Consider the following 16,335-nt stretch of genomic DNA (forward strand, 5'->3'; position numbering starts at 1 on the left):
GTTTAACCGGCACCCGCTGGTTTGATAATGTTGGACGATATATGAAAGCTTAAAATTGACTTTACTCTTAAACTCGCTCCTTTCTGAGATCAGCCATCGTTTTCAGGTCCCAGCAGTGACTGCAATGACGAGCAGCACAAAAATGTAACAGATACACAGCAGAACTCTCAAGAAAAGTGATTGCAAAGAAGTGCCTCTTGTCAAAATGAAAAAACGGATCCAAATTTAGAGACAGCTGTCGTTCATTACTTAAGGACCAAAATGTGTTTGGCCTTAATGTCATGAACTACTTAAAAATACGTTTGCAGTTCTGCCCTATTCCTAACAAGAACAATATTATAGCTGTGTCATAACGAAAGATAAGAAGGAACGAGTTTTGAAAAGCCAACAAATTTTGAAAAATGTTTCTATTAGATAAAGCTAAGAGTTTCGTTGTCATTTACTTGCATTATAACAGCGATATCATATTTTGAATTTCGAAGAAAAATGAAATTCTGCGTGGATCCCAGCCAAAATTTTTACAAAGGAAGTCTGCAGGTGGCATTAAAAGAAGTTTAAAAAAGAGCATCAGGTTTCATAATTTTATCATTTAAGCATGTTGAGGTCTGTAAAGTTCTTCTTTCAATACTAGTCAAGTTCCATTTGAAGTCAATTTGTTTCCAAAGATCTCTTTATCGATTTTAAAAAGTGAAGGAAGACTGCGATACTCACTCAGGCAAGTTCATAGCATAGGAGAAATACCTTATGGTTCTGTTATCATCATGATAGGACAGAGCTAAACTAACGAAGTCATTTTGGGAGATTTTCATAAACGTTATCATGGGCGGCGAACTGTGTGCTATTTTTAAAGACTAGCGTGAATGTTTAGATCGGAAGAAAGAGCTGCTAAGACGTTAGGGAATGAGTCTTAAAGGAGTCTGATACTTTATATTTAGTTGTCTGTGTTTTTCCTTTTTTTGCATGCATGCATAGGGACGACGACCGCTCGCCGTACTTAGTTAAAACTGTTTCTGCCATTAAGGGATTGCATTTAAAAAGCATTGACAACTTCTTATTAGAAAAAAATAAGTAAAACTTTTGATTAAGCCATAGACGAACGCGTAATGGGACTGTTTTAGTATCCGTGTCCTATCGACTCGTGCCATACCTAACTCGTGCCTTTTCACATCAAGCCTCAAATTTGTAGCATCCATGAAATACCCCTAGTCATGTGTGTGTGCGATATGTCATACTGCTTGGAAAACAGCCAAACAATAAGTGCCTCTGCAGGTACCGTATACTACGTATTCCCTGTTTTTCTGTGGACGGCCACATATTTGTATATCACTGTGCTCTCAAACTTCATGATTTCATCTCAGGTGAGATTATATAACCACAATGGGAGTCCAAGAGTTCTTTCATTTACCAGTTCACCTCTTCATGTTGGTATCGTTTCACTCAGTTGTTACTCAGTACCACCTTGATACACGTGAAGTCTCCATCTTTGGTAAGATGATTCCAAAACACATTTTTAAAACAATCATCGGAGCAGCATTCGGTGATGTGTGTTTGCGGGAATGTTATCGTGACGTCAGATGCCAAAGCTTAAACTATGTGTTCACCCAAGACAAGTGTGAGCTGAGTAACCGCACAAAGGAGGCCAGACCTGAAGATTTTGTACCCAGCTCTGAGAGATATTACTTCAGACGAGATACGAAGAGAGGTGAGCGTTAAGGCAAAATGATTTGGCCAACTGTCCTAAATGGAAAGACATAGTGTCTCTTTTACTCTTTTTTTTTTCTAGCTATTCTCGGTGCCATTCCAGAACTGCCTGCAGACTCGTGTAAGGAAATCAAGGCGAGTGAAGGTGGAAAAGCGGTCAGCGGCAAATACTGGTTGAATTTCATTATACTTGACACTCCTGTGTTGGCTCACTGTGACATGAAAACAGAAGGTAGAGTAAGACAGTAAAGCAGAAGCCTTTGTTAGCCTTTGTGCTAGGTATAATCGATCGTTAGTCTGGTCATCTGGGTGAGAGTTGTCCGAAGAAAGACTGTAACTATGTTGAAGAAAGGTTGGAATTTCCCCAAAACGTCATAAACTCTTTCTCTCATTTATTTTTATATCACTCTTCAGCACTTCCACACTTAAGGTGACTAGTTTCGAACTAGCAAGGAACTTCTTTATCTGCCTGACCTCGTACCCAGGTCCTACCGTGTAACTATAACTGAAATTGGCCGTTAAAGGCCTGGTTATGAAACTAGTATCAGCCCTTAAAAAGGTAACAGTAGACGGGTTATCAAAAACATCATACATAGAGAAAAAAAACAGCAACTAAGTTTACCTACGTTCTTGAAGTGTCAGAATCAAAATGTACTCCGAGAGATGTTTGATTCCTCTAAAATAACTATCTGCCAAAGCTTCCTTATTTTCCAGGTTGAAATCAGAGTGAACTAACATAAGACTCGCGATAGGAAAACTGAAATTAAAGGAATATTCATGTTGGCAAATCAAAATAAGAGATATAAAAAGAACATAAAAGCAAAAAAAATTAGTTTCCGAATAAAAGTGCTTGAGGATCAATGAATATTTTAGCTTTAAATGAGTTTTTTTCATTCTTTAACAGATGCTGACGAATGCACTACCTCCATTCGTATTTGTGATGAGAACGCCGACTGCAAAAACACTCTGGGATCGTATAGTTGTTCTTGCAAAACTGGTTTTTCCGGAGAGGGACATACTTGCAAAGGTATAAGAGGATTTATGAGTGAGCTTACATATTTACACCACAAATGCTCAATAACAAGTCAAATTTGGTCTTTCATCAAGCAAGTCTTGACATCCCTGGGCCAATTTATCGTCCGTCGGATTCATAGCAAATATGAAAATCCGGCAAGTCTCTTACTGTTCCTTTCTCATTTATTATCTGTATCAACCTGCTAATCTATATCAACAGATGTTGATGAGTGTGCCAGCAGCGAGCACGACTGCCATGATTTGGCTTTATGTACCAATACTGTGGGATCCTTCACCTGCTCATATCGCCATCCGTACGTAGGGGATGGAAGATCTTGCAACTTTGCGAGCCCGTCAGGTTAGTGCCTCAGGTCTTCTAAATCTGAATTTCGAATCTTACTTCTTGGTGTAAAATTCTACAGCTGTTCCTGTTACTATCTTCTCTTAGGCAGGAGCTCGCCGTCGGGTAGTTATAAATAATCATACAGAAGGTAATCAAGCAACTTGCACAAAATAGAACCAATTTTACGTGGAAATTTTTTATCCAGCTGGCTGTGCAAGTGAAGTAAGCTGAAGCGAATCGTGCGTTCTTCTGTTGAAGCGGTTTCCCACTTTGATCTCAGAGGAAATGAAACTTATAACAGTAAGGATCACTGCACAATGAAATAACTCAGAGGGAATACATTCGCGGCTCCGATCTCTATCGTAAAGGTTAGGTCACATTGTAGAGCTCCGGACTACTGTGCGGGAGATCAAGGGTTCAAGTACCAGGCCTTACCAACACTTAGGGTCTTAAAGTAACTGAGAATGTGTGTATGATATGTGCAAATGTTTGGAAATTCTTCTCTTCTCGGATAAAGAAAAATAAACCCTAGTTCACGTCTCCTTCATCTTTTCTGTACTGGTTAGCAAGGAACGTTAAAGAGAGCTCTCGCACTTCTCGCAAAGGGGAGGGAAAGTTGCTTCCGGTGTTGTGGTCTGGCCGTGTTATCGTTTATACAGGTCCCCATTTCAACCAGCTTTAAGCTGAACTGGAGCTGAACTGGGCCAGCCTGTCTAGATGAATAAATTGCATTTAAGGTTTATTTCTCTGTTTTTGAATTTCTTAAATCATTTCTTCTCTGCCCATTTTAGAATGTCAAAACTATCAAAGTCTGACAGGAGCAGACAGAAGGACAAATTACACCAATCAAAACACGGTTTGTGACGGCGGACTCAAGGGTTGGTACCGTCTGGAAGGAGCAGCAGGTACAAGAATGCCTACTTCATGTCCACCTAAAAACCAATGTAACACTCACGCTTCCGGATGGCTAAATAGTACACATCCTACAGTAGATGATGGTCAGGTAAACGGGACAGTTTGCTTCCACTGGGTGTCAGACTGTTGCCACTGGTCAAGTTCCGTCAAAGTGATAAATTGCGGCGGTTACTATGTTTACTACATAACTGGCACACCCGCATGTTCCCTCCGCTACTGCAGCACAGACTAAATCGATGCTGGTTCAGAAAATTATAACTGGTTTTCAAGAGTCCTCCCGTTAAAAATGCTTACACTCTACTGTATTTTTGCTTCAGTGCTTATCTCAGAAAGTAAGCGAACTAAGATTGGTAATAATTGCCCTCGATCATCTGGAAAAAAATTATTTCTCACCTTTTTTGTGTTCTAGAAGTTGGAAACGTTTGCGATAAAGAAGTTTCAGGCCTTTGTGAGATATTCCAAAGTGAATGACACATTTAGTTTTCTGCCCTTAAGCTCCAGGATTTCACGGGGATTCAATAATTAACTTGAGGTTATTGGAACCTGATTTTGATTTTAATAAGAGGGCAAGGTTTGCTTTGTATTAAAACGAGTATCAGAAGGCAAACACTTACTAGTATGGCTTAGTGTACATGCATAATGCAAAACTTTCTTGAATAACGTTGTGATGGTCTATTTTAGCACCAAGCGGCTGAACCACAAAATTCACCAATTGTTTTAGAATTAGCAGGAGAAACTCTCGAAATAGTTATAGGTTATGTCTACCAAATGCAGACTCTCTACCGATTGGTGGTCTTTGGCTTTTAGAGGTGCCGAAACCTATGACGGCTTTCCCGGCAACATTAAGATTATTAAGAATGTGAATACCTCAGAGTTTGGTGATTAAGTACCTCACCGTTTGATGTCAGGGGCACTTATTATGCTTGCTCGAGTTTTAGTTGTTACATTCTCGTAGCGTAGGTGATTATCTTATTTACATTAATTTTACGCTTTTAAGCGGCATTTTCTTTGTTAATGTTTTATTTAATTTTTTTAAATTCATAGTAATCAGGGTAAAGGAGTCCCACTGAAATATAAATCCAAGCAATGAAACTCATGCTTTCTAATTGAGTGGTTTTGTTATGGTATGTTTCTGCAACGAAGCGTCTTGCAGATCTCAGGTACCGTTTACTGTTTGAAGTACACAATTAAAATACTTGACAAATGCATCATATAGAGCTTAGTTTTTAAGTCACAAAAAAAAAACAAATAAAAATGGGCCAAACTAACCTTATCTTGCTTTTTTTCCCTTTTCTTCATTTTTCTTCGCTTAGAATGACATATAACTGAAATCAGGAGATGTTTGGGCGGCTAAAATTTGAGAGCGCCAAAAAGATATTGCGAGTCATTATGGTGACATGACATGTTAAAATTGGCTATTTACACCTTGGCGGACAAGAGAATTCAGTTTTGAAATACAGTCGAACCTGTCTCAAGCGGCACTGCATTTTCCCTTTAACTCCCGTGAGTGACAAGAGCAGAATTTCTCCATACTATATCTATACAAAACTATCCAGACAAGTGGTAAGAATGGAAAAAATATCAAATATGGGATTACTAAATGATCCGATACCAAATTCTCCAAACTTACACAATGAGAATCGTTTGACAGACAGTAAGGAGAATTATTAATGAGATATTGGGATCATATTTTGTTTACCTTGCGCACTTTACAAAATTCACTCGTGGAAGCTCTTTGCTCATGGAAAAGTTGCTTTCTCGTAGAAAAAGCAAAAGCAGAAGAAAGGTTTTGGTAAAAAAAAGGAAACAAAAGGAAAACAGGTCCAATAGAAAATTCCTTAGGATCTATCTTTTCACGGTTATGAAACGTTGAAAAAGCAGAAAAAAAACAAAACAAAAAAAATAACGATAACAGCTATAGGGAAACTCAAATAACGCCCCAATTCCACTGGGTTGAGAAAAAGGTTATTTCATGTTACCCTATGCATTTTTAAAAAATAGTTCGTACATTTGCATAGTGATTTTCTTACGCTTCGTTTCATCAGTTGTGATTGAAAAAAGCTTCGAAATAGAATAATAATGGGCCACTAGCGTTCGAAATTTAATAATGTTGCAATGGTAATAGCTTCCAAAATTGCCACATGTACTTCCCTTGTCGAAAACTTGAAGAAGCTGCACCACGCTTCCTTAGAAGTCACGGTTTATTCACTTGATCGATTCTATTACAACACTTCGATTAACTCCCACTCAAAGCTACCAGTTTATTCGAAAAGAACACACAAAATGTCCCGTTGTAAGCGCGTGGAACAATGCCAAATATGGGGCGATAAAACACGTGCCGCATACATGATTGTTTGGATATGTATAGATAAACGAAACCACTTATAGGTGTCAATCAAATTACGACTAATTAACGTATCGAACAGCTTCCAACATCCTGACTAAAAAGTAAAGGGTGAGTAATCATGAGGTTATACGCCGCAGAATGAAGGTACGTTCGAGTTTTGCTTGAACCCTGAAGCCGACCCCTAGTATGACAAACATCTAATTTCTCTATAGAATATCACCCCACAATCATAAATTACGGTCACAAAAATAAAGGGCATGATCACCAACTCATGAAACTCTGGATTATTAAAAAATTCTCATTGTGGGCATCTGAGCAAATGTATAAAGAACTGTATTGAGAATATGCATACCAATGTTAGTCTAAAAGATTAGCCCTTTAACTCCCAGATCAAATTCTCCTTACTGTCATCCATACAATTCCTATAATGTTAGTTCAGAGAATTTAATATTGGATTAACTAATTATCCCCAAATTGATATTTTTCTTTCTCCATGCGTAGAACTAGAGACTTCAGAAGCAAATGTAAGTAAGTAAACGGTAACCTTGGGTACAGACAGTTATTCCAACATAACAAATGTCGAAATTCCGAAAGGGCTGGGTAACTGTGAATAGCTGTAAACTTTGAAAATGACTCTGAAAATGATTTCAAGACGAATAGGTCACTGTTCGTTTCTTTAAATTCCTTTCGGTCTGGCCGGAGCGGAATTATTGATAATAATAGTGGTATGCATGTAAATTCATATTTTCTTTTTTAAAATGATGTATAATTTAAGTTTCGAACTATACTAAAAAACTAATGCCTTGTGACAAAATAAACAGAAATATTGGAGTAACATTGATGTCTAAACGTCTTTTTTGTATGTTACAGAACAGCTCAACAGCTCTCCGGTCTATCTGTTGAAGAGTTCGCAGAAAGCCTTGGACGTCTTACAATCACTGATGACACCTTTCTGTCACCAGACACAATAAGCACAGCTTCCAATCAGAGTGACGAGCCCACACCTGTGATCTTACCTAAGCCGCGCGAAAAGCTGAGTGAGTTCCTGGTAGCATGCAAACTTGAACCGCTTGGAAAGCCAGGGCTTTCTTGGAGTGATTCCTCTGAGCGAACAAGACAACGTCAGACAAGGAGAGATACCAATACTTCATGGCTAATCTTCATCGATCACAGTCTGGCCGAGGCGCTTAAGTTCCACATCAGCCTACCACACGAATACGAGTAGACTTGAGGCAGCTTGGCCACTTTCTTGGTTTCATCACGAGCCCGCATCTTGTTCAGGACCTTCCATTTGGGCAAAAACATCTCAAGCTTTCGTCTGGTGAGGTTATTCAAGTACCTAACGCAATCCGTATGATGATACCCGAGCGAGTGGTACAACAGTACACTCAGTACTGTTTGGAGACCAACTTCAAACCATTCAGGGAAACTACTATCAGACGAGTACTCTCTGAGTGCAAAGCCTCTGTAAGAAAATCACTGCAGGGCTTAGATTATTTTGCAGCTGAAGGTGCTCGCGCATTTGATGATCTCGTGGTCCTCATACGCCAAATAGGGGAAAGGTTCCGGAAAGGAGTGGGAGACTACAGTTGTGCAAGCTCTTATGACAAGCAAGCAGTATTTGAAGGGGGACTATAAGGTAATGTGAATTCTAACGCCAGAAAGACAGCTTGAATAAAACTAAAAATAAGGACTTATTTTACCTCGTCAACAAAATCATTCCGTAAAAAAATATATATTTTGTACTCTTTTTCTTCTCTAAATGGTGCACGTGTAACTAGCTTACATAAATTCTCGAGATTAACAATGCCTGCACGAGGATAGTGGTCTTTTCTAAGGTTAAGGTTAAAAGTTATTCGCCCCCTTACGTTAATAATATTTGTTAGAGTAAAAAATCATTTGATTAAATATTATATTGAAGTATAAGCACAGACAAACAGTAATCTCAACTTTGTTTTGTCAATAGGTTCATGTCACTAGCCTCTCTAACGTAGCAGACCACTGTGTGTTGTTTGCTCTTAGCGACAGTAGTAATGCAGATTACCAGCAACAATGCAGTCACCAACACACTCATCTTTGTGGCCGTTGTCAAAGTCTTCAGGAAACTCTGGCAAAGATTGAACGCGTCCTTGGCGAGACGACCTTTCCGACTCAGAGCGCGAAAGACGAAGCGCTATTTATATTCCAGACAGCCCAGCTGGCCATAATATCCTGGAAATGCCACATCCTTAGATCAGCTAACCAAGACCAAGCGAGAATAGATGCACTGGAGAAACTTGACGACAACACTGTCTTGATAATTAACGACTGGGCCATGAAGTTCCTGCCACAAAAATACAGAGAGTCCCAAACAGACTGGTTTGGTAAGCGAGGCATCTCCTGGCACGTTTCTGTCGTCTACCGTCGTGTGAACGGGGTAGTCCAGTGACAGGGCTTTCTACACATAATCCAGTCGTGCAATCAAGGCAGTGCTGCAGTGGTTAAAATCATGCAGGATGTCCTGAATACCATCAAGCTGGAGCACAATGAGATTAACAAGAAGTTCTTTCGCCAAGATAACGCAGGATGTTATCATTCGTCGTCCACCGTACTCTCATGCCAAGTGATATCCTCCTGCACCGGCATCGAAATCAAGCGCATTGACTTTTCTGACCCACAGGGTGGAAAAGGTGCCGCAGACAGGCTCGCTGCAACCTGCAAGAATCACGTCAGAACTTTCATAAACGAAGGAAATGACGTGACCAATGCCGAACAACTGAAGAGTGCTCTTCTTTCGCATAGGGGGGGTAGAAGGAGTTCGAGTTGCTGTCATGCAAAGTGTTGAAGAAGAAGCAATAGTAGATGACAACAGAAAGATTATTGGTATCAACGAATGAAACAATTACGAGTTTAAAGACAAAATTCTCGTAGCTTGGCGCGCTTATGGTATGGGAAAGGGAAAAGAGATCCCATTGGAAACAACATCAGAAGGTTAGTCTAATGAAAATTCACAATTTTATCCTTCCTTAGAATTATGTCACCGCGCAAACTTTTTTTTTTATAGTTTGAGTAAAAAGGTGTACGTTGATCGTTTTTTATAGCCTTCAGACGTATGAAAGGCATCCATTTCCCACCCTGGTGCGCAGGAAGAGCGGGTGTTTACTACCCCGAGGGGTTTTGCTTTGTAAAAGACTTAAGCCCCTTAGCCCCTTTATAAATTTGTAGCCCTTGATTTGTTCTACAAAATTTTTAAAACGAACATCGCAGAATATAGCGGTTCTGAAGAAAATGTCGTCATAATATGTAAAAAGCAAACGTTTCATCTGTTCGCGCAGTAAAGTGGACCAAAGGGGCACTCTTCACAAGCTGTGCAGAGTAAATTATTGAAGTAGGTTAACAGTGCTGTTTATGTAAATCTTGTTTCTTTATGTGTTATCTACTTCAGAACATGGCATTAGTTGGCTTTCATCTGAGTTTTCTTCTGGAGACTTTAAACCCCTTAGCCCAAAACCGACTCAGTCAAGGAAGAAGCAAGAGACGGAAGTGGAGTAGGTTCATGATCCCACTGACAATACAAATGAATCGTCATCCGTGTTTACCTGCCCTCAGGATGGGTGTTAGGGTCTTTCAAAGGCTGTCTTCTCCCGAAAAACACCTATCTTTAGAGAAATGCCCCAAGTCTTTAGAGAAACGGTCTTTGTTAGACCTTGCCAAACTAGGCTACAAGTCCAGGTCGGAGGAGGGCACGACCAGTCAAGTTATTTCGTTTGCGTCTTTTAGGGATACAAGAGAGGCTACATCCGGCGAAGTAGAGGTAAAAGAAGGATGGGCGCTAAAGCCGAGCAAAAAAGCATATCGCTACCAGAGGGATTATCTAAATGCGAAGTTTACAATTGGTCAAACCAGCCGCAGAAAACTAGACGGTGATATCGTATCACGTGAAATGAGACGTGCAAAAGGACCTGATGGTGATCGTTTGTTCAAAGTATCCGAGTTTCCTACCCCGCAGCAGTGCACTTTATATCTCTCACGTCCTACAGCGAAGGTCTGACGGCAAACATCCGACGATGCTGAAATCCAAGCTGTAGTAGAAGAGGAAAACTTTACCATGGCAAGAGAAACAATCCTATCCATAACGCTACAGCATCCCATCACTTACGATCGGCACGATATCTGTACCATGGCCAAGGGAGGATCTCTGGAGCGACTTAAACTTGGAATGTTTCCAAACATTTGTCAGCAACTAGAATTAGAAGTACCTCCCAAGCCTGTTCGCCGCAAAGCGCTCTACGTTGACCTGCTGAAAAAAACCGTCATTAATTTTACTTGCCAGCTCTGTGGGCAAAATATGTAGAAACAGAAAGTACTACCCTGCTCACAGACGTTTTTCTGTTTTGGGAATTTGGTGCGCGCACAAGATAAGCGATTGCTCGTGAGAGAGGGCGGAACGCGCTTTTTTTTTTATACGTGCACTCGAAGATATCTAAAAATGAAGAAAGTCTGTGAACAGGCTAGTAAAGTACACAAATTGTAGAGTTTTGCCCAAACGGTGTTCTCACTTCTCCTTAGAGGCTTGCTTCCAGGAATGAATCATTCACCATTTGTTCTCGCCGGAATAACTAAGTCAAGAAAAAATCTATTTTGTTCATTGTTTTGCTTCCTTTACTTATTTTTGAAGTTTGTTTATGTTTAAAAGAGCGTTCCTTTCCGGAAAGTGAGATCATTTCTTGTTTGTCAGGGTGAGTCCTTGTTACAAATCAGTCAGTTACCTTTCAGCTCGCGACTATTTGCACATTATAAATGTCTCTTCCCGCTCTAACAAATCAATGACACCTTATCTTATAAATGTGAAGAGGTATTTTAGCCTGCATAACAGCCGCTTCATGAGCCAAGCGAGGCGAACGCGGCATTTGCTCGAAGCACGAAACGAGTGCGAAGCGCGAGACGAGGGATGGAGAAAAATAAAGCTTTATTTTTCTACTCCCCTCGTCGCTTCTCACGCTTCGCGCAAAATGCCACTTTCGCCTCGCTTGGCTCATAAAGCGCCTGTTATGCAGGCTGGAGGTATTTCTGCAAGTTCTCTGAGTTAACCAAAAATAGCTTTGTTTATCGTCGCTAAACACTTCTAGAGGTCTCTAGAGAAAGCGTTACACGCGAGAATGTGGAATTTTATAGCACTCCACATCGCGTATTCAGCCCTGCGGAGTGGTTCTCTTTTCCTTGCGCTCACGGCGTAAATTGGTCATAGTTAACTCAAAGATTATTATTAGCCTCAATAGGATTTTCAACAATTTCGAAGAGGTCTGGAGGGTTTTAAGGATGCGATAAGCACAAGCAAGTTTGAAGTTGTGTTGTGGACAAGCTCTAAATGAAACTGAGAATTTCTAGTCACCTGGCTAGGGTTTCCTGGTTTCGGAGGAAAACTCATTAAAAAAAAATTAAAATTTTTTCAGAACATATGTGAATTGAATAATGGAACCCCGGGAAAACAGTCCCAAAAATTTCATTTCTAACATTCAAAGATATTATATAGGCCGATGTAAGTTTTGAAGGTTACTTTGAAAAACAAGAATTACGGGCCTTTCTGAGAGCTAAAATATAGTTTGACTTGAAATTGCTGGAATTTCATGTCCAATACTAATTATATATAAAACCCGGGATATTTTCTGTTAAAATTTAACTCGACTAAAACAGAATAGTAATATTGCAGAGTGTACATGTGTTGTTTACTTAAACACACTGTGACGTATTTTAACATATTTGCGCGTCACTTTAGCTACGCATTATCTCTATAACGACGAGAATGCAAAATTCTATTCGCTAATTTTTAATTTCTCCACGTTGTGTGTGGTTGGTAACCTGATACAACGATCAAGTTTATGCAACGATTTAGGACATGTCCATTTCTCGTAATCACCTCCCTGTCCTTTCATCGCTTTTTAACTCGTGAAGAGCGAGTTGTAGATATGATGTGGAGAATGGCACTCGCCCGCTCGCTCGCTCGATTGGTCGATTGCAGCGACTGGCAGGCATGCAAGGATTCCCACTGAAATAACAGAACAACCTTCGTTTTTCATAGAATTGTAATTTACAATCCTTGAACTTGAAACAATCCGAAGATTCATTGAAAATATCACCCACTGCGAAGCGCTCGGAGTTTACAGATGTTTCAAAGCTTTTTCTGTTATGGCGTGAGATTGAGGAAAAAATCGATCATTACGTTTCGTATCGTGTGTTTTTCCTGCGTGAAGCAACCAAAGATGCCGGCGACTGACGAAATTACAAGTTATCACGAAAATCAAATAACACCTAAACAAACAATCTTAGCTACCGATTTTCAGTGAATTTTTAAAGAAAAATTTTCTTTTAAGTTTCAAGACAATTTGAAGATTCAAATAAATATTACGTACTAAAATGCGAAAGTTATACACCAAAAAATTGATAAATAGGCCTGAAATGAAATTCTATCTTGTTCTTGATTATACGTTGCCTAGCACGTGACTAAAATCAACCCAGGCGGAGATCCAAAATGACGGTGGCAGTCTTGGCTTAGTTATATCACTCAAAACTCGTTCACGTTTGTCTCATTTGATAAAGTGGGAATCGTTAATGTTTTCATTAAGACATTATTGCCTTGGTTTTCTAATATTTACAATGATAGACGGTAAATTTCACTTTTCACCTACATTTACTGCCAACCTTTTCTTTTGAACCAGAAACAAAAATGATATACGTTTAAAACACATGACATCATCCACCCTTGTCAAATGTAATAGCATGATCATTTCAACTGTAATGCCTTCTTATCCCAACGTTACTTTGTTTCTTTGCTGCGAACACTGAATTACTGCTCGTACTCTAGATAAGACAATCAACCACAAAATTCCCTAAACCAGATAAAGTTAAACGTAATCCAAAAAATCATGTGTCAATTCACGAGTTTGCTCACAGAGCACTTTGATTTTGTTTTTGTTTTTCTGTTTTTGCTTGATGTTATGTGAGTAACTTTTATTTCACGCATCACCCCATCGTTCTTTACATTGAAAAATTCTCAGATTTCAGGGTGTTAAACGGATCCGCTTTGTAGCTCACGTAGGCACAAGAAAACCCAGACCTTCAAGACTACGAGTAGTCCCACCTTTTCGGCAGCTCAATGCTAATGCACGCGCGGAACTCTGGAAATGAGGCGCACTCCCTGATCTCCGCGCGTTAAAATCAATTTTTTTGGTTCGCCAATTTCCTTTTTGGTTCGTTTGCTTTTTTACCCGCATGACGGACCTCACTGTAAAAGGGGGACTGCTCCGTGTCTAAAGACCTTGGCATTCTGTGCTACTGGAACCTATTTGGGAAAGGGGCGGGGTGGGTGGGAGGGCTACTGGGTTCACATCAGGGCCCCATGGGCTCTTGGTTCACATGACACGAGGGTCCTTTATGTTATTACGATCTCTAGGGTTGAAAACGGCGTGTGAGAATATACAGCGAGAAAAATTTTCAACATCGAGTTCGGTCGACTGGGAAGAAGACTCAAGGTTCCCTTGGTTTCTTTGATAAGGGTGAAAAAGGAAGCCAGCGCCTATCACACTTACCTGTTTAACAGGCTGGCGGTGTCTGGTGATAACCTTCGAGCGTATTCTAGACACAAATTACTTTCAGACTCCCATGTGCCTGGAAAATAAACAGACTATGAATAAAGGCGTGTGTATTGGAAAAGCTTTTTAAGGTAGCATGCCGGTGGACCTCTCCGTAAGGCTTTCTCGCTCGAAGAAGTCATTCACACCACAGTCTTCACGCGAGAGTGCGAGTTAGTCGTCGATGCAGCTTCAAAATGGATGTCTTTACCGGAACAAAAGATATAAATTTCCAAAGATAAGGAGAATGCTTCCTACCATCAACAGCCGCTGGTGGAGGTGGAGGCAGTTTTAATGAAGTAATAAGTGTATCCATCCTTTGTAAGTTCTCGTAACTGTTCCATGTAGCATCTGGTACATCTGTTGGGTAGTAAGCAAAACACTAAATAAATTTTTTCCCTTTTTTTTTTCCCTTTTCTTTTCTATACTTCTTTTTTTTTTAATTTTCTTTGCAAGGAGGAGACTGTGTGAAGCTTCTGTATTCTGTAAAGGTAACAAAGCAACTAAATGAGGCGTCATTATGTAAACAGGAAATAAGACGTAGCCTTGCTCTAGTCACCTGGGAAATAGGAAGCTATTATTCGATTAGGTGTTGTGAAACCAAACCCAAAGTACTCCAGCCGGCCAATCAGAACAAAGAATACTAAACAGAAGGCACAGCAAGGACGTGAAGTCAGCTCAAAGCGCGAGAAAGCGCGAGTCACCAAATCCTAGATGTGTTTTGTTTTGTTGAGATGGCGAGAGTTTTCAAGACCTATCATAAAGCGCGGTTAAACGAAACCCTTGTTGACCTTTTTTTTGTTTTGTTTTGTTTTAGCTAGACTCCGAGTCAAGAGGACTAGATTCAGGCCCTTGCCAGAGCACTGTGTCGTGATCTTAGGCAAGAGACTAAATTCTCCCCATGCCTCTCTTCATCCCGTCCACGAGAAAGGCACAGGGAGACCTGAAAAAATGTCGATTGGATAAGTTCCGCACAGATGAGACACAGGAATGCTAACCTCACCTATTACCTTCCATGTTTCCTGTTAAATCAACCTTCTGTTTTGTTTCGTTTTGTTTTTTTGGGTTCTATTTTAATGTTTGGGCTTTTTTATGTTGCGTTTTTCTTAATTTTTTTCTCTCGATAGTGGGTGATCGAGATTGTTATTCCTGATTAACACTAACTTTCTTTTACCTTATGACCTCCTCCGCAATCCTCGTACTTTCAAGAGAAACAAACTCCTCTGTTAAGTCATCGTGAATAGTGCGTGACACACGCTCTCGAGTGACCGCGTTTTCCTGAGCAATTCTGGGGAGAGAAAAACATACTTCAGATCGACTGTAACCTTCTCTTCAACAAACCTTCACAAGTTTCGTGTTTAATCGTAGTTGTCACGGACCTTTTTTTACTGAGTTCCTCGGTAAACACTATATTTGCTGTTTCTCTTCTGAACTCTGATATCGTCTCCTCGTAAATCGTATCTGTAATCTCCGTGGACAATTGAAGATCAACATGTACCTGTAAAAAAAATACCTGTAAAAAAAATACAGTGATGAACTAAAAAACAGATGCAAAGCACCTTCAAATTTAGAAAAAATTTATGGTACTAGTTCTGTATGAAAGAGAACTTATCACGCACAAGGGAAGGAAGCCCAAAGATATTAGGCCTGTTAAGCAAGTTATCATATGACAAACAAAAAGATCACCTTGTCAATGGCTTCCTTTGTAATGTCTGCACACATTTCGTTCATCACTTCCAAGAACAGTGTCTTGGTAAAATTTTGTATTTCCTGCAATAAACGAACAACTTTTCATTATGGACTCAATCTGCTAACTGGTAAAGCGTAGATAACTCATGCTCTTTTGAGGCTGGTTTCCGCGCTTTACTATAATCTCGTTACGACCACTTCCACAGAGGTTTCAATTAAAGCCGGTTACCGCTGGTCTACCGCTGCCTTTAACACATCTCACCGCCGTCTGTTGCGAGCAAGGTCACGTGTGCGGGTTTCGCCTTACGATATCATCGGCAGCCACTTATGGAAAAAAGTGCTCGAAACCCCCGCTACGATTTGTCAGAAATATTTCATTCACCCGAGCGAAGGACAAAACTTGCCTTTGTCACACGCTCGAGCAAAATGATCTGAAACCTTCACTACGATTTGCAACCAAACGGAGCTCTACATGTGAGCTACAGGCCACAAAACTTTGGTCGCTTTTTATTTTTTTTTTACAACTGCCTCGCTTAATGCTAAAGTTCAGGAATGTCTGACAAGTTCATTTTCCAGCGATCGTGTCGATAAAAACTGCTTGCGTTTTTCATCAGCTCACCTCTTCGGAGTAAGACACTGTGGGTTTAGCAGGTTCAATCTGAGTGGGCTACAGACCACAGAAAAAAAGGATAAGTTAGTGAACTGAGACGCCACGCGCG

General features: G+C 40.1%; 1 protein-coding gene, 1 long non-coding RNA gene and 1 pseudogene across 4 annotated transcripts in view; 1 reads left to right on the forward strand and 2 right to left on the reverse strand.

Moving 5' to 3' along the window:
* Positions 1 to 5,236, forward strand: part of LOC113667832 (uromodulin) — a 5,355-nt gene extending 119 nt beyond the window's left edge. The window contains exons 1-6 of one of the 2 annotated variants that reach the window (XM_089204273.1): positions 1 to 715; positions 1,359 to 1,702; positions 1,784 to 1,933; positions 2,606 to 2,728; positions 2,936 to 3,073; positions 3,850 to 5,236. The exon at positions 1 to 715 is cut by the window's left edge and continues 119 nt beyond it. In XM_089204273.1, the coding sequence (XP_089060399.1) occupies positions 1,378 to 1,702; positions 1,784 to 1,933; positions 2,606 to 2,728; positions 2,936 to 3,073; positions 3,850 to 4,205 (1,092 nt within the window). In that variant the 5' untranslated portion in view covers positions 1 to 715; positions 1,359 to 1,377 and the 3' untranslated portion in view covers positions 4,206 to 5,236. The remainder of the gene's footprint in view (positions 716 to 1,358; positions 1,703 to 1,783; positions 1,934 to 2,605; positions 2,729 to 2,935; positions 3,074 to 3,849) is intronic. The other variant, XM_089204275.1, reaches the window with a different exon arrangement.
* A 2,554-nt stretch (positions 5,237 to 7,790) lies between these two features.
* On the reverse strand, positions 7,791 to 13,965 carry LOC149052494 (uncharacterized). Its single transcript, XR_016186169.1, has 3 exons — positions 13,886 to 13,965; positions 10,302 to 10,599; positions 7,791 to 9,014 (listed from the first exon to the last, which is right to left on the reverse strand). It is a non-coding gene; the product is annotated as an uncharacterized LOC149052494 (long non-coding RNA).
* The window catches only part of LOC149052495 (germinal-center associated nuclear protein-like), a 29,621-nt pseudogene continuing 25,640 nt past the window's right edge, over positions 12,355 to 16,335 (reverse strand). The window contains exons 21-26 of the transcript XR_016185789.1: positions 16,236 to 16,283; positions 15,614 to 15,697; positions 15,307 to 15,440; positions 15,102 to 15,215; positions 14,186 to 14,287; positions 12,355 to 13,964 (exon numbers count right to left, since the gene is read on the reverse strand). The product of XR_016185789.1 is annotated as a germinal-center associated nuclear protein-like (transcript). The remainder of the gene's footprint in view (positions 13,965 to 14,185; positions 14,288 to 15,101; positions 15,216 to 15,306; positions 15,441 to 15,613; positions 15,698 to 16,235; positions 16,284 to 16,335) is intronic.

Source organism: Pocillopora damicornis, chromosome 1 (genome assembly GCF_964200805.1).
Source record: "Pocillopora damicornis chromosome 1, jaPocDami1.2, whole genome shotgun sequence".
NCBI lineage: Eukaryota > Metazoa > Cnidaria > Anthozoa > Scleractinia > Pocilloporidae > Pocillopora > Pocillopora damicornis.